The 25,256-nt window shown below is 41.9% G+C and overlaps 2 protein-coding genes across 2 annotated transcripts; one reads left to right on the top strand and one right to left on the bottom strand.

The window, feature by feature from the left end:
- Positions 1 to 2,910: 2,910 nt before the first annotated feature.
- On the top strand, positions 2,911 to 4,967 carry cmklr1 (chemokine-like receptor 1). The gene is made up of 2 exons (XM_069683387.1): positions 2,911 to 2,954; positions 3,082 to 4,967. Exon 2 carries the CDS (start codon positions 3,096 to 3,098, stop codon positions 4,137 to 4,139), a length of 1,044 nt encoding a protein of 347 aa, XP_069539488.1. The 5' UTR covers positions 2,911 to 2,954; positions 3,082 to 3,095; the 3' UTR covers positions 4,140 to 4,967.
- Positions 4,968 to 7,082: 2,115 nt separating this feature from the next.
- Positions 7,083 to 24,187, bottom strand: wscd2 (WSC domain containing 2). Its single transcript, XM_069682879.1, has 8 exons — positions 23,294 to 24,187; positions 20,188 to 20,302; positions 17,602 to 17,786; positions 14,694 to 14,815; positions 14,438 to 14,612; positions 12,966 to 13,130; positions 12,678 to 12,878; positions 7,083 to 8,895 (listed from the first exon to the last, which is right to left on the bottom strand). Exons 1-8 carry the CDS (start codon positions 23,667 to 23,669, stop codon positions 8,543 to 8,545), a joined length of 1,692 nt encoding a protein of 563 aa, XP_069538980.1. The 5' UTR covers positions 23,670 to 24,187; the 3' UTR covers positions 7,083 to 8,542.
- Positions 24,188 to 25,256: the final 1,069 nt, after the last annotated feature.

The raw sequence follows: 25,256 nt of genomic DNA, 5'->3' as shown, positions 1-25,256 counted from the left end.
GTCAGGATTTACGTGCAGAAGGGAACATCTGGAACATGTGAAATGTTCATGATGAGAATGAAGAGAAAATGTGGACACCTGTGGCAAACAAAACTTCCTAGATTCATAATTATTATTATAAGAACGAGGTGAATGACAAAGAATTGCTCTTAAATGATGTCCCCAGTGGCTCTTGTTGTTTAAAGCTGTGCTCAGGTTGAAGAGGATGCTGGAAACGTGACATCACTGAACTCCCTCTGCTGATGAGAGGCAGGAGCATCAGGAAAGTCAAGCACAGTCTGTACATAAACAGTCCTGAGACTATTTGGCCAATTCATTCAACTCTCCTATGTGTGTTTTAAGTGAGTGTTTTTATCTGTTTTTAGGGACTGAACTCTTCAGTTGTACCTGCTGTAAATACTTTAAAAATAGGTGTCAGTTTTCATTTCCTGTCTTATTTTGTCACTACACCTCCCTCCTTCCTGTCTTTGTGTGTTTTCCAGCTTGTTTGATTGTGTGCCTCGCTCTAATTGTTTTCACCTGTTTCTTGATTAGTCACACCTGTGTCTGATTACCCGCACCTTCCCAGTGTATTTAGTCTTCCCCTGTTTCTTTGCTGTTCGTCTTTTCCTCAAACTATGCACCCTTGCTCCTTGTAAAGATGTGTTCCTCGATGCTGTACCAGTGTTTTCACCCGCGTTTTTTCCCGTTCCCTTTCGGTCGTATGGAAGAACCTTTATCAAACCGACTGTGAACAACAACGGACGGCCAACAACGCCACCAAGGTTATCTACATTGTTTAGCTCGCTAGCTAGCTGCTTGCCACGTTTAGCCCAGCTAACATACACCTGTTTAGCAAGCTAACGAGTTGTTTAGCAAGCTAACTGGCGAATGGCACCTGAGAAAAATAAAAAAGCTGGCGGGTCTAGCAAAGCTATGAAGGCAAAATATTGTCCACATCAGAGACCGATCCCCGAGACGCCTGCCCGGCGTGTCTTTGCGTGTACGCTAAAGCTGCACTTGAAGACCTGTGCGCATTGTTGCCAGCTATGAAGGTTGACCCTAGATAGACGTGTGGCTTTTCTGTTGAGATACCAGCCATGCACGAAGACCCCGAGTGTCTCAGTCTCTTTCAATAAGTTCCACATTTTTCTCATGTAGGTGTTTGAATATGAGACATTTAAATCATTCTAAGAAGCAGCAAGTGAAAATAAATAACAAAACCAGCTTTCCTCAGTTTCACCAACAAGGGCCGAACTTACTGTGCATATCTAAACATTTTTTTTAATATTTTGACATTTCTCTCATCCCACTAAACCTCATCAGTGTAACATTTAGAAAAGTGTCAGATTAAAACAGGAATCATGTGTTATCCAGTGTTAGAGGATGTTGCTGTCCTCCTCACTCATGATAACATTTTTCAAACATCTGTGCTTCTTCATCCTGCTGCTGCTTCCCCGTCTTCAGAAGGAACACAGAACGATGAGGACGGATGTATCCGCCTCGATGATTACAGCTCCATGAAGCAGGGTGGAGAACTCATTTAGTCAGTGAGGATGACGCTCATGTTCTGTGGCCTGTTTTTATAACAGCTGTTGCTTTGTGTGTGTGTGTGTGTGTGTGTCATCAAAAACATCTGCATTAAAAGCATCAAATTAATATCAGTTTGTTGCCTCAGAGCGTTGCTTTATGCTTTTCTGTATCATGTGTCGTTACACGTTGCCCTCCTCTGACTGCGATCAGTTACATCTGGATCGTAAGACACATCTGGCTGAGAAACAGGAAGCATGGGAGCCATAGAGAAAACTCAAAGGGGAGTTATCATGTGTGTTCATTAGGATTCTTCACAGCTAATGAAAGACCATGAAGGTTCAACCTTATAGTATGAATACAGTTCAGAGACTACAACAGCGCAGCTAAAAGCTAATGAATACTTTTTTTATAGAACATTTGAGTTTGATATCATATCTAAGAGCTGCATGACAAAGGAAGAAAACACTGAAGTAACGACCACTGAGAGTAGAACTAGTTGAAAATGTTACTTTTGTAAAAGTATCTCAGTAGAAAATATAATTTACTGCAGGTCACAGTGAGTGCCTTTTTTACATTGCGCCACAGCTCCGTAACGAAGCTCCGCCGTTACGCCTCTACTTCCTGCCAGGCAGAGGTGGAACGACTTCACCCCACCTTTCCATCTCCGTGCGTTTTTACATTAAAGACGAAACGTTACAGAGGCGTAACAATCCCGCCTGAAACTGGCAGTGTAAAAGTGGCTGTGACGTTTGTACTCTTATATGATTAGACTATTATTACACATGCATTAATATGAAAGGAGGATCTTACTGTTGATCGAGTCAATTTCAACTATTTTCATTGGAGTCCAACTTTTTTTTCTTTAAGAATAAATATGCTGAATACTTTGTGGACTTAGGCTCATTGTTTGGTTTGTGAAGAATAAAATGAAATAATAAAAAGTTAATTCTCACATTTAAGGAGCTGGAACCATGAAAAGTTTTGCATCTTTGCATGAAAATTACAGAAAAGACCCTCTGCCCTTTGCTGCATGTCATCCTCACCGTCTCAGTGCACTTTTCTGGCTCTATCCACTGTCCTATGTAATAAGGCAAAAGGCCCAAAACTAAAAAACTGTTCATATTGTTTTTTTTGTGTCTAAAATCTGTATGAAACAAAAGCGTTTCTTCCCTCTGAACTGTCAAAGTGAAAATATAAAGTGATACCAAAAGAGAGACTTCAGGTTAGTTCCTAAAAACATCTGAAGAACTTGTGGCGTATTTTGTTTTATAAGACATCAGAATGCAGTACTGAAAGTGTGAAGGGGATGGAAGTGTTGAGAAAGCGCCTGGTCAGCTGATTGCTGAGCATATGTGTTGTGGTCTGTTTCACACGTTTAAAGGAGGCAGCATTAGAGATCAGGACACCACCGAGGCAACTTGCAGAGGAAGCTCTGAGCTGAGGTAGGACACCACTCACTCATCTCTATATTTAGTTTGTTTAGATTAGAAAAACATTATAATCATAGTTGAAAGATTATGTTACTTTTGATAAAAAGATGCTCATTTCAAATGTTTTCATTTTTCACAGTTCTGCTCTAGAAAATGGATATTCCAGACGATTATTCCTACAGCGAAAACTACACCTACAGTGAGGATTACAATGATACTCCACACGAGCTGCCGGTGTTCACGCACAAATCGACTTGTTTAAATGAAGTCTTTTGTGTGTGTTTGCTTGTGGTCTTCGCCATCATCTTTCTGCTGGGCTTCTGCGGAAACGCTTTGGTCATCTGGATCTCCGGCTTCAAGATGAAGAAGACGGTGAACACCACCTGGTACCTCAGCCTCGCCATCTCAGACTTCGTCTTCTGCGCCTTCCTCCCATTCAGCATGACCAACATGGCGATGGAGGAGTGGATCTTCGGCCGCTTCATGTGTAAATCCGTCTCCTTCATTATGTTCCTCAACATGTTCAGCAGCATCTTCCTCCTGGTGGTCATCAGCATGGACCGCTGCGTGTCGGTCATGTTTCCAGTTTGGGCGCAGAACCATCGCACAGTGACGAAGGCGTCCATTATCGTTGTGTTCTGCTGGATTCTGGCCATCGCTCTGAGCTGCCCCTCTGTGGTCTTTCGAGAGGTTGGGACTGTCCTTGGTCGAACCATTTGCTTTAACAATTACACACACGACCGGTACAGTCACAAAGCAGTCGCAGTAAGCCGTTTCCTCGCAGGATTTATTGTCCCTTTCGTCATCATCATCATCTGCTACTCCATCATCATCCTCAGACTGCGCACCAGCAGGATGACCAAATCCACCAAACCCTTCAAAGTCATGACCGCACTTGTCGCAGCATTCTTTATCTGCTGGCTGCCGTACCACGTGTTCGTGCTGCTAGAGCTGAACCACCAACACTACGACCAAAGCATCTTAATCACCGGACTCAAAGTGGGAACGTCTTTGGCAGCGGCGAACAGCTTCCTCAACCCCGTGTTGTATGTGTTCATGGGCAACGACTTCAAGCAGAAGTTCAAGAGCACCGTGCTCTCAAAGATGGAGAACGCCATGGGCGATGAACGCCCCACCACCAGCAGATACCTATCCAGGTCCAGCTCCATGGGCGGCAGGGCCTCCACGCACATCTAGACACACATCTATCACTGCAGGATAGCTGATAACAGAAGTACTCTTTTAAATGTGCAATTAATTTCTGTGACACAAGATGTGAAATATATAATCGCTTGTGAAAACAAATCGTTCTGATTTTTCTACTGTTGACAGTTCAGAGAAATCTGCTGCCAGTTTAAACACGTAATTCAGTTAAAGATCTGCAAGCGAGAGCTCATATCTGAACATGTACTCAGCTCGTGTTGTGTTGCTGGATTTTAAACATCAATCTCTTCCAGCAGAACGAGCAGTACTCGAGGAAAGTTATAACTGTATATTCACTTGTAAAATAGGACTGTATAATATGAAGTATATTTTCCAATAATAAGCTGCTAATCTTCTCTTGCATGTTGTAAATTTGGTGAAACGAGCTTTTTGCTAATTTACCATCTCACTGATTGTTCCTTGAGCTCTGATCTAATATAATAAGCACAGGGAGGTCTTTCTTTTTCATGCACACATATCTTTAACTGGCCTTCCCTGTAAAGAGGAAGCTCTGCAGTTTAATTTATGGTCACAGAATTAGAACAATTTTTATGTTGCAGCATTTACACCTGTTGCATCAGATGGCCCAAAAAAGAAGTGAGTGGAGGACTGTAGTGAAATAGTGCATGAGAGAAAGAGCTGCTCTGCATGATATAATCATTATGTCAGGTGGATGTATCTCATGATGTAGCACAAAAACCCAAACGTCTAGCTGTTATTCCCAGCTCACAAACAGTGTATTTTTGTTTTTCATAAATGTACAGTTAAAGCAGATTTGCAATAAATGTTTGATTGTTGTTTTTGTTTTTGTTTTCTGTAATAAAGTTTGGATTTCTACATCCAGCTCATTGTTATATTTTTTATCAATAACACACATGCAGAAATAAATGCAGCAGTATCACCCCTTTCATCCCCAGCGGTGAGTGCGGTGAGTCTGTGACCTCTTTACACGACATGTCTCTTTGGGCTAACACGTTTAAAACAGCTAGAAGAGAAATATGAGGTGAGCTATCTCACTTCCTGCTTAGTGACAACTTTAGAGGAAATATAAGAAGCAAAGTGCCTGGGTTTTTTTAAATGTTGAAACAGAGGAGGGCAGGGGGGAAGACCCAGAGTGCTGAAACTTTGAGTTTACCTTTAAAGCTGCATCAAACACTATTTTCTTTCAAACACAGAGAAAATAATCAGCCAGCTCTATTCCCCTCAGATCTGCAGGGCCTTTATGCCTCTTTCAGCTCACTTTTGGTTTTGCAGCACCAAAACCACAACTGTCTGTCACAACTATCATTTGCAGCGGCTGGTTGGACCGATTCCAAAAGTCTTTGTTCCTATGAGTCATTTCGACACCCAAATCTTTAAAAAACAGGGCCCAGGTTTAAAAATACTGAACTTCTCCTTTAAGTGCTCAAAATCAATGCATGCCTGTAAGCACACCAGTTTCCTTCACTTTTACAACTACACCAGTTCTTGAGTATTCTTCAATAGCAGCCTCTCATAATAGTTTTTAATATAATTGACCTTAGCCTGGTTGTCATGGTTGCTGATGATCTCCAAAAGCATCATAAAGAGGAGAATCTGAATATGATATTACTTATCATAATATCATCCTCATCATTGACTGTTAGATACTATGACTTAGCTCCTACACTTGTGTCCACTTTGTTTTACAGGCTACAAAGTCTACAAAGAAAGTGATCCCATCAGCTTCAGTTGTATGCTGTGTTTATTGGTAATTAGTGAATGTTAGAATGCACTTTTATTTTTAACTATTTAGGCCTACCACAGTTAAAATTTTAAATGGTGTTTCTTAAGGCTGTAGTGGTTGTGCAGTAGCTTCATGGTGTTTCTATGTGCTTCTCTGCTTACATGTGGATTTATTGTTGTTTTTTTATTTGTTTTTTGTTTATCAATACTACTGTGGAGGCAGATAAATGTATGTAGGACACAAGTCTAAGACAAGCTTCCCTACAGAGACAATAAAGTGTATTGTATCGTATTGTATGGTATCATATCGTATCGTATTGTATCGTATGGTATCGTATGGTATATCGTATTGTATCGTATCGTATGGTATATCGTATCGTATGGTATCATATCGTATCAAATTGTATGGTATGGTATGGTATTGTATCATATGGTATATCGTATCATATCGTATCGTATCATATCGTATCTTATCATATCGTATCTTATCATATCGCATGGTATCATATGGTATATCGTATTGTATCGTATCGTATGGTATCATACCGTATCGTATGGTATCATATCGTATCGCATTGTATGGTATCGTATGGTATCGTATGGTATATCGTATTGTATCCTATCGTATGGTATATCGTATCGTATTGTATCATATGGTATGGTATGGTATGGCATTGTATCGTATGGTATGGTATGGTATGGTATGGTATGGTATGGTATTGCATCATATGGTATGGTATGGTATGGTATGGTATGGCATTGTATCGTATTGTATCGTATGGCATATCATATGGTTTCGTATCGTATTGTATCGTATGGTATCTTATGGTATGGTATTGTTTGGTATTGTGTGGTATCGTATCATATGGTATATCGTATGGTATCATATGGTATGGTATGGTATGGTATCATATGGTATATCGTATGGTATCATATGGTATGGTATGGTATGGTATGGTATCATATGGTATATCGTATGGTATCATATGGTATGGTATGGTATGGTATGGTATGGTATCATATGGTATATCGTATGGTATCATATCGTATGGTATGGTATGGTATTGTATTGTATTGTATGGTATCGTACTGCATATAATGGAGGGGCCTGGGTGAGAGGCATCTACAATTCATTTTCTGTGATCTTTAGAAACACAACTTTATATTACTCAATTTTAATTCTAACGTTTCTTTGTACAGACAGTCGACCACATAACATAATTTCATGTACTCATTTATTGGGCCTTATTACTTTACATTCATTCCATAGAAAATACATTCAAATGTGACACCTTTGCTCAGAAAGTGCCGGCTTGTCAATGAAAGCAGGAGCCAATAAAGTTTAAAGCATGTGTTAAAAATAGAAACAACTTTTCCCGTTTGCTTGTTGCAATACAAATATTGTTGATGTGTCAGCACACGCTATAAAAATATATTTAGATCATCCTGAAAATGGAAGTCAGCTCATGTTTTCTGGCTCTCAGTCACCAGTTTATATATTTATATTTTCATGTCTTTATTTATTCATATATCTGTTTACTTTTAAGCATATGGCATAGCACACTGGGTACCATAATAAGACGTGCTGCTTATGAAATCTGAGCAGTGTATTTCACACTTCTTAAATTATGAAGAGTCAACAGATTTTCACTGTTTCAGAGCTTTTGTTTCTACAAAGCAATAAAAAAACAGTTTCACATTCAGTATGATTAACTGTCATAAAATAAACCAGGATCACTACCACTAAAGGTAACCTTCAGTCTACAACACGAGCGTAAAACGCCTAATCCTCAGTGATCTTTGGGGAAAGTGTTGCACAGTGAAGTGCTTTTTGGATTTCTGCATCGAGTCCAGTGTTAAGAAAAAGTATTCACAACCAAATTAGTCACCATGTGCACTGCACACCAGAGATAAATAAATGCTGTCTAGATAAATCCTCTTCGCTCTTTGAGTCAGTGCCTTCAAGAGGGATTATTCATCTTCTTGAATACGAAGAGCCAAGTTTTTCATCATTAAAAACATAATTTCTCTTTCACACAATAAGTTGAAGAACTTAGAAAAGCTTGGAAACACACAGTATCATTTTCAGGTAGTTACAGCCTGCATATTGCATTTTACCCCTCTGACAAAGGGTTACACGTTTAGCTTTACAGTGAAGTCCTGTATAAAATAGTATTGTTCATTATCTGTGATAGCAGCAGAAGATTAATACATTTTAATGTTTTGATTATTCAGAATTGTTATTTCTCTGTTGCAAAAAATAAGCTCATACACCACACTTTGCAGTGTTGCATGAAATCTTTTGGATCAAATGTTTTTTCACTGGCAACAAATCACCCAGCACAGTCTGTAGTCACAGCTATTGTACCTTCTACGTGTTAAGGCATGTGCACACGCCTAAACAGCACATGTGCATAGAGCAGGAGAAGAAGTGCTTCTCATTGAGCCGAACAGAAATCACAAACAGTTCTGTTAATGCATGAAGCTGCTGGAGTTCAACAGCAAATAAAAAAACAGGAATACAAACTAAGAAGAGGATAAAGAGTCTGTTTTCTTCTCCCTATAGCTTCAACCTACAGAAAAATAAAACAACTACAGAAGCCGTGTAATCCTACAAATTATGGTGCAGAGTTTGTTGACAGAACAGTCCAATTAAAAGGAGGAAGAAAGGTGAGACGAGGGGATCACATGTATCATCTTGGCATGTAATCGTCTGGAACTCCGGACATCTTCCTTTTCTTCAGGGCAGTGTTGACTGTTCTGATCAGGTCATTGATGTTCGCTCGCATTTCAGGAGTATAGGGGTCGTACTCAAGCTTTCGTAGTCCTGACCGCTTGAAGTTCCCGTCCTTCTGGCCCTCCACACAGAGCAGGCGGTCCTCAGAAACCTTCAGACCCAGAAACTGGACCATCCCCTTCAGCTGTGCGAAGAGGTCTCTTTTCAGATCTTCAAAGTGGACCACGTGGACGTGTTTCCCATAATTGAGCCAGTCCAGCGTGTGGGAGGCCCACCACGGGGCATAGTTCCTCACAAACTCAGGCCACTCTGCAGGACAAAAACAGAAAATGGATTACGGTCAAGAACATATTAGTGCAATAAATAAGGAATGAACTGGCCGTCCTGGTGGGACATTGTCTAATTCTTATGTGCATAGACTAAATTATTGGGAAAAAAACAACCGCTTTGCTTGTTTTTACTGAATAAAAAGATTTATTGAATTGCACTTAACTATAAAGGATCATCTAAAAAGAGATCTTTCATTTTAGCCAACAATTAATGTGAAAAATTAACAGCAACCTTAAGCTGCTTTCCCAAAAAAACCTGCTAACACCCGCTAACAGACGGCTTTTTTGATAAATGGGAAAGCGATATATTTAATTTAGCGCGTTGACGGGGGTTTTTCAGACCTGAGAAGACCTGCTTATAAATGCCGATTGGCTCTTTTCCCATTGCCAGTGAAGTATACTCCTTTCAGTCCCTTTTCTGATGCGCCACCGTCTGATTTCACAAACACGCCAGAGACAGGGTTAGTAAACAGTGAAGACATCACGGTGGTTAGGTCTTTATTGTATCTATTACTCATTCAGTCTGTGTATCAAACCCGGCGCAGACACATTTGGAACGATGTTCGAGCGGAACTTGTAGCTGAGATGACAAGGAGTCGCAGAAGTTACCGATGGAGCATAGCATCACACCGGAAAGGGGCAGGGGATTAATAACGTGTCGACACAGGTTTTTTGTCAATGCCGATCAGAGCCGAGAAATAATTACCCAGGTCTACTGCGGAGTCATTTGACCCAGGTCTGAAAGCTGATTGTAACCTTTCCCATTAAGCAAAAAAGCTGTGTGTTAGCGGCTGTTAGTGGGTTTTTTGACCAGTGGGAAAGCGGCTTAAGTGGGTCTTTCCAGGTCTAAAAAACCTGAATCAACGCGCCAACTGTGGTGGGAAAACGGTATAATAGAATTATATCATAAATAACATGATAAAATAAAAAGGAAGTGCGAGAGGCAGAGACAAAAAAAAGTCAAAACTGGAACAAGATGTAAAATCTGATTAACAGCCTACGTGTGAAAACTCCTACAACAACAATTCAGACATATTGAAAATGATTGGAAACAAACTAACTTCCTGCTTTATTCTTTTCTGCCCCTCTCGCAAAGTGAAAAAAAACCTCTAACTTCTTTCAAATGTGAGTTTGTATTTAGCCGCTTACACAAGAAAGCAGCAGCTGTAAAGATGAGTCATACAAAACTGAAATAACTTTTATTCTGACCAAAAGGTTAAAGTGAGTTTTACTTCTGGATTTCACTCGAGTCCGACATTTCACTTTAAGCACTTTTGATACTGAAAACATAGCCTGATACCACAGCAAGGCATCTAAAATTAAAAAGTAATTTCAAAGGCTGAATGACGGGAAAGTGAGAGTCATGCCACTGATATCATTTAGCTGGAGAGGTCTGGTGCATCTCATTGCAGGGTGCATTAAGTCGGTTCTGAAGTGTCTGCACAGTGAAGTGGACATTCTTGGTTGTCAGTCAAACTGCAGAGGTACTGCAGGAAAAATCCTTGGCTTGCAACTTTTACTCATTGATAATGTGCTGGCCCATAAAAGCTGTGGCTGGCAGGGGCTGTTCTGCATGAGCAAGCGGCTTCACTGTTGAAGAGGTCGTTAAAGTTTAAAGCCGGCTGAGTTTGGAGTGCTGTTTCAGAAACCAATGAGAGAGGCAGTTTTAGTATCGCAGCGGACGGAATATTAAACACTTTCTCTAAAAACACAGAAAGCAGTGTAGAAACACTGGGGAACTTCACGTGTCGCCACACTGATTTTAATCTCCTTCCTATCAGGCTTTCTCGAGCAACCAGAACAAACAAAACACCAAAATAGTCGCAGCTCCTTCCTGAACATGACTTGACTGAATACAATTATTTAGTTAAGATACTTCACACAAGTAAAGGAGTTTATATAAGGGCCTTCAGATAACACTGGCATGACAATACTTTGTAAACTGACATGCCCTCCACAAGAAGCCGTCCTTGCCCCTGAGTGGACTTTATGGGGCCACACTGAAAGGCATCAACTGTCTGCAACATCATCTGAGGCCCAAAGCCTCCCTCTGCAGAGGTGAGTGCATCAAATCCAACATGTGACGCCCCGAATACAATGTCATGCTGACTCTCAGACTGGATCCTCTCTGTGTATTCAATGTGGCAGCTGTCATAAAGCCTCTCTCTGTTCTGATGTCGCCGCGTCGTTTCCCCACCGACAGCAGGAATAAACAGTCATTGGAAACGGCAGGCCGAATGTGCTGATGTTTCCACAAACAGAGACAACTGCTGGGTCGGCAACTCTCCAGCCTCTGGAAAATCGATTAAAATCCCACAGAAAGTCACGGAGACGATACGCGGATGAGACAAAACCAGTTGCCATGGTTACCAGGACACCCATAGGTGAGTGAACGTGGCGAGAAGAGCAGAATATGTATGAAATATAACGATATCCAACATTAGTGGACCCAAAGGTTTCATTCCTTTAATTACCTCATGAACAGTGACCTCTTTAGAACCACTTCATCATCTCGTGGACGAGAGAGAAATTAAAGTTGGATCAATTGTGCTGGAACCAAATCTAATGCAAGCAGATAACTCTTACAGAAATGTTAAGATGACTTGTTTTTACTTGGATACACACACAGCTGGTAACATACGTAACATACAGGGTCTATAAACAGGGTAAAAAAAACTGCTTTCCAAAGAACTGCAATGTACTTATTCGACAATTTTGGAAAATACACTTTCACTTCCTGGCAGCAAGTTACATGAAAATATTGACAGCAGAATCAGTATCCCGTTAGCTTAGCTTAGCACAAAGGCTGGAAATTGGCTAGCCAAGTGTGTTTTACAGCACAAGCTAAATAATTAAAACGTATCTCTTTTTGTTTAATGCCTTCAAAACAAGACGATTCAGTGTTTATGAGCAGCTATGAGCCGGACTGTTTCTTGACTGAAAGCAGTGACTTCCTGTAGTTGCCATCTGGAGATTGCTCAAATGACACATCAAGTGTTTATCTGTGACATTCAGGAGGTGCTGATAGATGGGTTTTGTTACAAAACCAGCCTAGCTGTTTTCCACAGTTTCCGATTTATGCGTTAAGCTAACTAGCTGCTGGTTGTAGCTGCAGGTTGAAAGACGGATATGAGACTGACCGCTTTCAGTTGTAATATCTCTTCCCAACTCTACAGAAAGCAAACAAACCGATGAAACTGATGAAAAAGTTAAGAAAAACACACACAGTCCTAATTACACGTAGCATGAGAGCCTGAGGAAGAAGCTGGTTTTAACTGGTGACGCAACTCATTATGTGACTAACCAGAATGACTGTGGTTGTGGTAGGTTTGCTAATGTTTCATTTCTCCTTTCTGAAACAGACAGATTTTGGATAATTTCAAATAAAACCCTTTACTCAGCCACATCTTTTGGTCAAAACCGCAAAAACCTTTGGGTTAATGCCCATTTCCTCCATTTCTTCACCATTGTGCGTCACCACTGACCTCCCAGTTCATGGAATATTACCAAGAAGTCCTAAAGAAGACATGGATGATGTATTTGCTTCCACATTTGGTTCTATTTATTGGGGTTTAAGGAAGGAGGTTTTTTTTGTTGTTGCTGCCTTGTTGTATTTTATAGATTCATTTCAGGATTTTGAAAACATACGGTCACGACTCAGTTTGTCTTTCAGTTCCTTTCTTTCTTTCAGCACCAAAATGATCTTTCCTCTTTAGTTTGTTTAATTTGCTCTGCAGAATGTCCTGTAACAAATCAGCTCACCTTTCCCCCTCCAGTGGGCCTGGGAGGCAAATCCAATATGGCCACCATATTTTCTGTTAAATTCTGCCATGAGGGCTTTGTAGGGGTTGCGGATCATGAGGATGCTGAGGTCAAAGGCTTCGATCTCCTTCTTGCCGCTCTCATGAGTCTTAATGCAGATTGTCCTCCCGCTCCGCCAGTGGTCCCGCTCCCCTTTAAATCCTGTGAAAACCATGACGCCCGACAGTGAGCATGTTTGATCCACAGAGGTGTATTCATGAATCATATCAGATAAATGTCCAGGCATACCTTTATTGTAAAGCGATCCGTCAAAGTAATAGCTGCCGGTGTAGAAGCCGGTGGCGAGCTCTATGAGGTGGCGAGCCCACGTGTTACCGGCTCCGGGGAAACTGGCGAGGGCCACCAGCTGCTTGGCACGAGTGGAGAGGAAGTGGCGGTCCATGCAGCGGTTATCTGGAAAAATAACAGGGCCGACAGACTTTATTATTGATCCTTTACATGATTAAAAGTTTAATTACCATGGGAATGATCTGTGACGGAGATGTTGTCGAATCTGAATCAGCAATACTTTATTAATCTCCGGGGGGAAATTCGGGCATTACAATTGCTCTGACAACGCGAAAGCACAGAGAAATATATGGCATAAAATAGAAGTAAGAAATGTCAAATATTAAATATATTTGGCAGAATAAAGTTAAATGCAAAATAAGAGTTACGAAGCAAAAAAGTTTTTATGTCAACATAATGCATAGTTGAATTATTGCACGATTATCCAGCCTGTGTAAAGTAAGAGTTCAGTTCAGTGCACACTTTAAAAGAGGCGTCTAGGTTTAAATAGGTGTCTGTGTGTCAGACACTAAGTCGCTTCCTGCTTATTAGCCTCGTTCTGTTACAATATGAGATCAAGAAAAATAATTATGTTGAAACATCGGAGGTTTGTGGCAAAGACATTTATCATTGAGGGAAGAGGAAAGGTCATGAAGGTTAACATTCAGCGATACAGACTCATGATGATATTTTTTTGTTGTACGTGGGTTACTTTGATTCCTCATCATCCTAATATTGCCTAATAATTCCCCCTCACTGACGTTAATGTATTGGCTAACAGAATTAGTCACTTTAAAAAGAACAGAAGTGGATACATCTCTTTGCATGAAATTCATTCGACGCTGCAGGTTGTTTTATTGGTGTAGCTTCACAGCATTTTAACCTCCTCTTTTTGTTTACTGTTTGTTTCTGATGATCAAAGCCACAGCTGCTCGGTGCACGAGGACACACTGCCCACAACCACATGTATGCTGCAGACACACTCATGCTACATGTTTGGAGCTGATACATTTATTCGAGTTTAATAAAAAAAACTGTTGATGATCTATTAGTATACTTGGTTTTGGAAACATGGTGATTAATGATATGATACGTCCAGGACAGCTGACTTTAACTTCACATTAAATAATCAAAGATGGCAGTAAAATAAATAAATGCTTTAAACTTTATGGGAAATTAAATGACTGTAAATAATACAAAAGTGTAGATAATGAAAAAATATGATATAGAAGATTTACAACAGTAAACTTTAGCACACAGATGTATGATTACAGGAAACTGGGTTATTTGCTGGTTTACGAGAACGCAGCAGTTTAACTGTTTCACACTGCTACGTGCCACACATATTTTATTTGCTGCAGGATGTGGCTAACACTTGATTTTCCTGTCACACTCACATCTGCCCTTTATGAACTGATGTGAACATGCTTTACCTTGAACCTGCGTCTGGTACACCACAAAGTACTCGTCATTCCCGCAGCTCTCAAACTCCTCCGCGTGGCAGCGGTGGAGACACATGCCCTCGTCCTCCGGCTCGTGGAGGGAGAAGAGAGGAGTCGGGAAGCCGCAGAGACATCGATCTCCAGCCAGGACGGCCAGGGACTTCTCCTGAAATACAGATGCCATCACACACTGCAGAAGCACTCACAGGCACAAATGTACAACGCATGAATACACACGTCAGCTCACCCTCTCCGTGCACATGTCCACACACTTGTCCACAGACATGTTTTTGATGACGGAGCTGAAAGGAAGTGCCAGAGTGACATTGTCGGGCCTGTGGAAACAGCCTTTGAAAATGGCGCTGCCATCTGAAACAGATAGAACAAACAACAATGTTATTCATCCCCTCAAAAAAAAACACAACAGACTCCAGTTTTATGGTTTCTGAGCACAGCTTCTATCAGCTTGGCCTCTATTCACTGACCCCTGATGAAGAGACCCAGCTGGGACTCTCCCCCAGTCTACTGAGGCCCTGACCTGCCAGCACACTCAGCCAATAGCAGCACTTACATCCCTGCAGTGTGTTGATGACCTTTAATCTCAGGAGCTCACTGTGCCGTGATGGACAGACCGTGCATCATAACTGTAGAGAGGAGCTGCTTCTGTCTTTCTCAGGAAGTTCATCTTTTAGATCAGTGCTTCTCAACTGGTGGGTCGGGACCCAAAAGAGGGTCGCGGAGCTGTTTTCAGTGGGTCACGTGTGCTTTGAAATAAAAAGGCAAAAATTCGATGCTGCGTTTCTATTTTAAAGGAGGTGGGTTTCCTATGATGTGCGTGCAGTGGTACTGTAGTTAATTCACACTCATGTATCTACTGATTGGGTAATCGCAGCTACAGTTACATTCCCGAAACTTGATGAGCCCTACAGTAGTTGCATTTATGTTGCACTTTTTTAAGTTTATTCCTGTTGAAGAAATTAGAGGAAATATTTTCCTCTTATGAACCGCCACCTGCCGGTAATTTTGGTTGGCTATTATAGTGTTATATTTTGTGAAGTTGATATACTGTTCTGTCTGCATAATTTTTCATTTAACAAATTTGAGTGGTGGAAAAATTTGTGTCGCGATTAGTCATCATGAAGGAGTTTTGTTTCCTCTGCACACACATCTTGCTGAATGACTGCACATTAGTCGCTCAGCCTCAAAACGTTTTGAATAACTCGTCAACTAAACAACCTGAAAATGAAAATGCTTTTAAATCGTGTGAATCACTTTCACCCTATGACAGGCTGGTCCTGAGCAGTTAGAGGTTTAAAGCCACTCTGTTTAAAGTCACTGCTGAGAAACATCTATTTAAACATTGCTGTCAGCATGTCAGCCGTGCTGATACACAGAAAGCGTCTGCTGACTGTGAAGCTTTAATAAACGAGGAAGAAAACCAACACTTTTTAAAGTGACAGATACTGTAATGAAGACAGCTTCAGCTCGCTCAAACGTCACTGAATAAAATATGCTAATGGAGCTTCAACCGGCCCAAGAACGCAGAGCTCCTCTCTCATTAACCATCAGTGCTGCAGGAGAAACAGGCTAACTCCCTTTGCAAATCAGCTCAAGCCACATGAGTGTTTCTAATGTTTTATTAATTTTTGACCTTTTTCTCTAACTTGAATTGCATTTTTAATGTCATGTCCGTGTTCTCTGTAATTCCCTGCCGTAAATCTTCAGTGCATCTTCACCCTCACATGTGGCACAGCTTTTTACGCTCTGTGTTGACTTAAACATACATCACAAACAGGTTCATGAGAAGCAAATAATATATCACTGATGCAAACTAACAGCTGAGTTAAATCTACCAGACGAAACATCATCTTCATGTTTTGCTTTGACGGGCTGTTCGACAACGCAGCTCGCCGTGCCGGACTGTCACAGCTGTTTGACTGAAAACAATCATGTGAATGTGATATGTCTGTGAAACCACAAAACAGCCACCTCGACACATTTCCTGCATTTCCTCTTTGATGTTCTGGACAGCGCTCACATGACAGAGATCGGGGTAAGAGGTGAAACACAAACATGCTGATTCAGCAGTCTGATGGCAAACAGAGGGGGAAAAGCAGAAATGAAAATAATAATAAACAAACAGCAGTGAACTGGACGAGGAGAGTACGACCATTTCCAATCAAGAGGTAAATATTGGCCATCGATGTGTAGACTATCTAACTGTCAGGCCTTTCCTATGAGCTGATTGTTTCTAAGAAATCGTTGGCAGATGAGAAAAGGAAGAGGAAAAGCAAAGTGTTAAAAGTTACAACACCTTGAGGCTGGGAGTTTTTTTGAATCTCACAACAAAAAGTACCAAAGGAAGGCTCTTGCAACAATCCTTAACACACTATCTCAAAACGCAGATCATTTTCACTTCTGATAATCAGCCCTTCCTTATCTTCTCTTCAGTTTCTCAGCAGCAGCAGGCAGCGAGTGTTTAGGATGCAGACCACGGCTGCTGCTGGGCCGTGTAGGTAGCACAGCTCTCGGGGGAGAGAGGTAAACACAACAGAGCAGCCTGCTCCCAACTGTGGCATCCCGCCAGAATAAAACAAATATTTTCTCCAAACAGCTTTGTTACATTTCTGAATTTAATTAAAACCTTTGTTTTAGAGCACACTGACAATTATTATACTACACTCCAGTCTGCAAATGTCATTAAGCTTCATTAGCATGAATGTAACAGAGACAGCATTACTAAAGCTTCGAGTGAGGTCAGATTAAAAGCAGAAAAACGAACAAGAAAAAATAAGTATGAATGTTTTACACTGTTTGTGTGTGTGTGTGTGTGTGTGTGTGTGTGTGTGTCTGTGTGTGTGTGTGTGTGTTTATGGCAATGTATGTTTAATGTTGGTGCTGTTGGGTGTCTTTGTGCTTCTTTGTGTTCGCATTCGTGTGTGTGTGTGTGTTTCTCTGGTTCCACCGGCTGTCCTCAGGTCATGTCTTTCTCAGCACGCACGTTCACACTTTTCAATATACTAAACATTTTTGGACTCATTTTTACTGAAGTCATTGCAATAAATATAGCCCGTGTTAGCTCTCTTGAGTAACTTGTTGGCCCTGTGTGTGCAGCATGTGGTTCATAAGGAGCCTGGAGGGGGGATCGGACTCACAGCGGCGCGCTGACTCCTGGCTCAGCTCCAGCCTGTAGATGGACAGCCGGTTGGCTCCTCCGCACTGGTTGCTCTTCTCTCCCTTACACTCCATGTTACATTCGCTGTCTGAAGCGTTGGCTGCCTGGATCTTGTGACCACAGTAACACTCTGCTCCGAACTCCAGACCTGCGTACATGTAGCCTCTGGAGGAAAGAGAGAGAGAAGAAAAAGATTAACATCGTTAGTAAAGGAAGACAGCAGAGGTTGGAGTGAGTCTTCATTAAGTGTCTTAATCCCTCACAGGCCGATACAGATGATCATTAGGACCGACTGCATGAGCAGAACCAAACACGATGCTCAGAGGATGATAAAAGATAAAAGATGAAAACACATCCTAACAAAACTCCGTACTGACGTCTCTCTGTGGTGAAGAGGAGAGAAATTGTACATGCTCGAAGGCAAAGCCAATTATTCTTATATAACACTTGATAACTGAAACCTTCACACAAGGTCTCCTCTCCTTTCTGTTGCCTTGCGGAAGATTCGACCCCCAAGGGTCCTTTCGCATGCAATTAGACGGGTAACACCCCTCACACGAGACAAATCCCTAGGGCTGTCAATCAAACGGCTGTGTACGGCTGCTGCCCCTCATTTGTTTGTCTGTTTTTATTAACTCGTGGAGAGGAGACAGGCAGGCTGCAAAGGAAGGAGCTGAAAACAAGCTCTCTGTTCCTATTCTGCGCTCTGTGAATCACTGATGGGTGTAATTCAAAGCATTCGATAGAACCGTCGCTGGTATTCTTCAGGGAGGCAAAAAAATGTGAGAGAAAGATGGGTGGGGAAGCAGAGAGAGGGAGAGAGGATGGGAGGAAGCAGAGGAGCAGGGGGAGAGATACTCTGAAAACTGGAGCAGACTCTGGACTTTTACTCCAATACAGATATTAGTAAATGGATTGTAAATCATCAAGGATTTCAAAACCGTTTTTATTTATAAGCTGATATAAGAAGCTCAACTCTTCTGGGAAGGAAAGACACAATCGGTTTTGGAGCGTGGCTGCAGGTTTTTGCTCCCGCCCGGCCACATGAGCAGAACCAAGGTCGAGCACTGATGTGGGGTGAAGTCTGGCTCACAGCCGGCTCAGAATTCATTCCTGCAAGCATGGGCTGTCGATCAGGCAAATACCACAGGGTCAAAGAATTGTAGATATTTGCCCCCTTGAATCACGGCCCTGAAAAGTCGTGTTTGGCGAAAATCAACAGAAGATCAACAATCAGAAACTGATACAAACTTTAGACGAGGCCAGCTTGAATAAGTATGCATTTATCCATGTGGAAAAGGCGACAAGATAGTGGCTCTTTTTGTCACTGTAACATTTTGTTCACTTTGTTAAAGTCTTTGCACATGAAGGACATTTATTCTCTTGCATATCAAGAGCATCAGCTATTGTTGTTGGCAGTGTGCAGGACACTGGGACTACCACAGGTCCCCAGAACTTCAGGTTCCAGGATGACCGTATGACACATGCAACACTAATGCAATTTATCACATACATACATTATATAATACAGACCTTATAGTGAGTCCTCCTTTATTACAGATCTTTAAGGCCCTTTAAATCGCATTTTCAAAGACTTAGTGGTGGAAGAAGTACTAAAGTCTTTTACTGAGGTAAAATCACCTAACTAACATAGAACAGAGCGCGGTGTGAAAAAACTAAAAAAGAAGTACTTGCACTAATTAGTGACGTAATAATGTTTGAGCATCCCTAATGTTGCTGCTGGTAAAAGGTAAAACAATAGATTATAAATGATGTAATCATCAGTGCCAAAATGAAAGTGTTTAATCGAGTTAATACACTGAAAATATATAATGAAAAAGCTCAGAAAAACAGTTCCAAGTGCAGGGACAGCAAGAGGTTAATAGAGATCCAGCCTCATATTTTCTCCATAACAGGCTGAGCCCTCCATGTTTGGAAGAGTTCAGGCAGCAGCTCTGACTTTATAGAGCACGGATCATGTCCGGTGGAAAAAAGAAAAAGGCTTTCTCTAAACTGCTCACACATGGTGGAAACACATCTAAGATCAATCCATAAGATTTACCTTTATTGATGCAAACCAAGAAAAACAACAAAACTAAAGTGAACAGATGGAGGCGTCCACATTTGGCCTTATAATGCATTTTGGTTGGACTGTATGTATGTGTCCCTCTACATCATGTATAGTATAATATGTTTTTCTTCAGTGTCATGTTTGTACCTTTAATAAAACCAATGGAGCTTTCACTGACATTATTTAGTCAAATTTCTTCTGAAGAGCTGCATCACAGGCCTCGATGCCAGATTGTTATCTTCAGTTTCTTTCTAATTTTCACATCATTTAAAAGCTGAAACCTGTGAGCAGACAGTATCAGTCAGTAACTGTCCATCAGATCTCTGATCACTCTGGCTCTGTAAAACACCACAGATGAGTAAGTAGCTTTTAATCACTGTTGGTGCTTTTATTTCCACATCAGCTCCTCTGCACTACAGCAGAAATAGAAAAGAGAGAATAAAGAGGGATGATGTCTAAAGGATGAGTGCTTTTTGTTGTTTGCTGCGTTCATACCTTTCTGCACAGTTGTCCTGGCAACGAAATACAGTCATTTTTTTGTAGTCAAAAAAGGAAACTCCTCTCAGCGCTCTCTTCTGTGTGTCGTCGACATAACAGCCGATATACTTTGCTGAAAAAGAGAAAAAACAACATGTTAGTTACGTAGGCAGAAAGATAAACACATTTCAAAATAAAATATATGATGATTTCGACTGTAAGGGTTTATTTCAGCTACAGAACAAGACATTTAAATGATTTGTGAAACAGCTGTGTGACCATAAAGCTGTCAGAAATGAATACAGTCCACTGCAGTATCTTCTTCATTTGCCTACAGAGTGAAGTAACAGAGCGCACGAGGAGTCCAAACTGGGGCAGGAGCTTTATTTATTTATAAAGACACACATCCCCTTCTAGTGGCCTGTTACTGTAGTGGCAGTCATCTCGCTGCATTATTTCACAAGTGTGTGGGGGTTGGGCTTCAGTGAAGCTCTGCAGAGGCAGCAGCCCTTCAACAGCTTCTTCCTTCCCATTAAAACAAGCCTCCCCTGTTAAATCAAGCTGCACAGGCTCTACTGTACCTTTAACAAACAAACCTCTCACCATCTGTGCTGTGCCATTACCCCTCTGAGCCGCTGCTAATAGCTAAATGAGTCCTCGTCCCTGCATTACTTTAATTGTTATGGTCTAAAGGCCTGCATTTGCGCAGCATGTGGTGTGCAGCAGGACTATAATCTTCTTCCTAACTATTGTTGAGCTGGAAAATAATCTGCTTTACCATGTAGGGAAACACTGATTTACATAAAGCGTCTGCCTCATTTTCCATGGTATATTCCTGCTTAGTATAACATCGGGGTAAAGAATGAAACAGCATCTACAGCTGTATTTTATATAGTTATTAGCCGGTCTGCTTTATACATTCAATGCATAATTACCTCCCTGTACCAGGTGGAACTAATGTAAACTGTGCCTCAGCTACACCAGTCCCCAGTCGGCTGCTGTTTTCCCCTCAGTACAGTAAACCTCTGTGCTGCAGCAGCAGCTCACAGTGCGAGAGTGTTTATGTGCTGCGGTCTGTATCCCATGCTGCAATATTCTCTGCAAATTAAATTGAGAGCCAGCGAGAAGCAGCGCATTTGAAAAGAAGAGGAAAGAAAAGAAAAATATGAAAGCATAAAGGTTCAGAAGATGGATGAGACTGCAGAGCAGTGAGTGGTGCAGGATGTGCGAGAGCAAACGAAGGCTTTGAAGCTGCTAATTACTCTATTATCACTTCCTGCTGCAGTCCTGTTAGGTTACTGTATCAGAGGAGGAGGAGGAGGTGGACGGGGACACCTTCATCTGATCAGATAACCTGAAGCTTGAATGTCCATTGCAAACATGTTAGTTTTGCCTTGAATCAGAAAAATAGCTCAACTGTATAAGAACATTTCTCTGTAATATTGAGCTCTCTTTAGCGCAGCAGGATGCTGCACTGTACTGTGACTCAGAGTTTTTGTTACAGAATCACTTATGTATTTTCTCTTCGGGCTCAGAGAGGCTGGCGTCTCTCCCAGAGTAGAGCGAGTTAAAAAACGAGTAAAGAAGCCTCCACATTTTGTCACAGCTCAAACACAGGCAGAGCAGCCGTCACTCACACTTATGTTTCATATTAATGAGAGTTTAGATTCTCCATCTGCACTCTGGAGGGAAACCAGAAACCCTCCTAACCACAGTAGCGTTATAGTAAAATCCTGGAGTTATTAAGTGCCTTCAGTGTCTTTTTTAAGTTGATAAGGATGTGAATAAAGAGACATATTAGAACACTGACAGGAGCCTTCCTTCAGCACTTTAAATCCATGATAATCTGTCTTTACTTTGTGTAACAGAGTAGCCTCACCTCGTCACAGGGCTACACTTCATTTGTACTTCAGCCACAATGTTGAACTTTCAGCAGATCAATTTTATTCTACTCCAATTTTACCACGTCAGACAGATGGCTGTACATTATACTTCACTTTTACTTAGCATTGTAGAATTACTACTTTTACTTCTTCCACTCACATTACCCTCTCCTGTGAGGACAGGAGTCCCCTCACAGAGGTTTAAGCTCACTATCAGGTGTTTTCTTAACTACATGTTGGAAGTGTTGACTTTTGACTGTTGTTTTAAATAATTAACATTTTAAAGGTGAGCGCAGGGAGTGTTTGACAGGGTCAGAAAAGCAGAGAGGAGAAAGAGAAGAACGCCAGGAGTATATGATCTCCTTTAATCGAGTAATTTGATCATGTGTCGTTCAGAGAGGAATATGTAAGCAGGATACTCTATCCAGCCAAGGTCAGAGGAGTCACGAACACCTTCTGAGTTATCACATGCCAGTCACAGTTTACATGTAAACCTTTACTGACAGGATCATGACTGAGCACAGTTTATAAACAGACGGATAAACCTGTAAATCCTGCGTTCAGGAAATAATTTAGATGTTGTGATTGTGTTGAGGCTGCGGCGTGTGCTAAAGCTGCAGCTGAGGATGTGAGTCTTAAAGGATTCACTCTGAGACAAGAAAGAGGGCTTTAATCACAATCATCATCTCTCTTCTCTCTCAGGAGATTTCCTACAGGACCAATTACATGTAGAAACTCTCCGTCATTAAGATGGTGCGCTTTGTAATCAGAGATTGCTTTGGATCAGTTTCATATCAACATGAACTGTTGGGGGCTGCCTGAGGATATGCTTTATGCATGTGCCTGAGCTGTAAAGTTTTAAATGTTAAATATGGTGTGGGAGGTAATTATGATGATTGTTTTGGTAACATTTTTCACAAGAAACCAGTCGAACACACTGAGAAGTCATAAATGTTGCAACACCACAATTATGTTGCAGTTGTTGGCTGATTAATGTCTCATTAAAATGTTAATCATTTAGTCAACACGAGTGTGCTCTGCATTCAATACTTTATTCCCTTTAACAGATGTTTTATGTAGAAGAAGTCAAGTGTAAAATATAAACCTTGTTTATAATTTCACTTCTTATTTTTAATATTTTAGATGTGCCAGGAGATCTGAAGAGGCTCTGTTTTAAAAAAGGGAAAACTGCCAAAGTGAAAACAGTAACATCAGTGAAGTAAAGTCTTGGTATAACCCACCTCTTCCGTCGTCCACATCTTTGGCATTGCGTCCTTTAAGTGCACGGTTCCAGTTGCTGGTGTAGTCTCCCCCCCTGCGCACTGTCTCGCCCTCCTGCCTCCTCTTTTTCATCCATGGGGGGCCGTACCTCCGACCAGACCTGTGTGTCTCCTTAAACACTCTGCTCATGATGCTGAGCCCCCGAGCGTCTGACGATGAGGTCCCTGAAGCTACCACAGAGACCCGGCCCCCTCTGGCTCCGGGGCCGCTGTCCCCGACGAAGCCAGAGTGCAGAAAGACGAGGCTGCCGGCCGTCAGGTAGAGGAGGATGAGGGAAAAGAATCGGACTGGTTTCCTGCGGAAATAGCGCTGTATCTTCAGCAGAGGCTTGGCCATGCTGGCTCCCCCTGCCACTCAGACACACTCTCCCTGTGATGAAAACTCATAAAGCAGAAGAATCAACACCCGCTCGCCCTGTTCCCACCATACAGCCCCACTGGGCCCCTGACTAAAACGAAAAAAGTCAGTTAGAGAGTTTTAATCCTGCATGGAGGTCATCCAAACAATAGCATGACGTTTCCCTCATGTGTGCCTCTTCAGTCTCATGAGGAAGATGTTTTACACCTGTGCTCTCCGCCACTCGACTCCCTCTGCCTTCCCGCTGACAGTCCAGCCCTGAGAGCCGGCTTCGGGGCCGCGGCATGAAAGGTGAGTGTCTCAGAGTGAAAGATGATCGCTCAACACTGCTTTCATTCCAGTTATCAGCCTGCAGAGATGCCACACCGGCACAGCAGTGGCGCTCTCTCCCACGCTGTGCAGAGGGAAGAGGGTTTTATTCAGCAGCTGAGCTGAGATCTTTCCGCCTTTGTCCGGCCGGCTATTCACTGAGACGATCCGGGAGAGAGAGGGCGTGACTCACCATCTGCAGCAAAGACACACACACACAGAAATAAAGGGGAGAATAAGTGTACACCTGAGTAAGCTTTATCACAGGTGGTAGAGGAGAAATAACATGAGCAGATTACAGAAGGATGAAGTCAGCTGCTTCACCTGCAGGGAAATACATCTCAAACTTCCTGCTCAGCTTTAACACAGTGTTCGCAGAGACTCAAAAACTGCTCAAAAATCGGTTTCTATTATAATGCATGACATCACAACTTCACCTTTTGAATCCTGTCAAACTAAAATAAATCACTATGTGGAACAAAGATAAGCAAAGACAAAAAATGAACTTATGTCTGTAGTTAGTTTGTGCACAAGGAGGTCAGAGGCGCCTCAGTGCAGCGAACAGAGTATTTCTTTATGAAATGAGGCAAAGAGGAATGACAGAAACAAACCTCTCCCTGCGGCACTTTGACTGGTGTCTCTGGGAAGTAATGAGAGTGGAAAATAAAGGGAATTAAAAACATTATTAGGCTGATTCAAGGTGATAATAATTTGTGTGAATGTGCGCTAACAGGCTCACTGAAGAAGGCAAAGGTTAAAGTATAAAGCCTACTCATTAATTTCATCTGGAGCTTGAACTGTAATGGATCGTTTTTTATCATAATATTGTTCAAGATTTGACACCGATTGCTGCATTTTCTGTGATGGCTGAATCCGAACTTCCCTAAACTCTCAGGAGCCTCTCTCAAAGGAGTCTCTGTTCTGGGACGAGCCCGGGAGGCTACAATTGGAAGTTGTAACGAAACACTCCTCAGGGTCAGGGAATTTTCCCCAACATTCAAGGGGACACTCGCCCTTGTGGCTCTCCGTCCGCCCCGGGACAAATCCGCAGAATACTTGTCACCCGACACCTCAATGGTGCTGCAGACCCCCCCTTAGTTTTCCGTGCCTCTGCTTTTCCCTCCGGTAGTCTGCGAAGAGTCCGGGACCCTCAAGGAGAAATGGATCACATTCTGCTCATGAGGCTTAACCGGCAGCATCCGGGCACGAAGACAATCCTCGTCCTGTCTGACTTCTCAAAACTTTACCCCAGTAACT

This window comes from Semicossyphus pulcher, unplaced genomic scaffold (assembly GCF_022749685.1).
Source record: "Semicossyphus pulcher isolate SPU_LCO1_2020_fin unplaced genomic scaffold, fSemPul1.0.p SCAF_6, whole genome shotgun sequence".
NCBI classification, from domain to species: Eukaryota; Metazoa; Chordata; class Actinopteri; order Labriformes; family Labridae; genus Semicossyphus; species Semicossyphus pulcher.
Note: the sequence above shows the minus strand (reverse complement) of the source record. Positions and strands in the feature narration are given on the sequence as shown.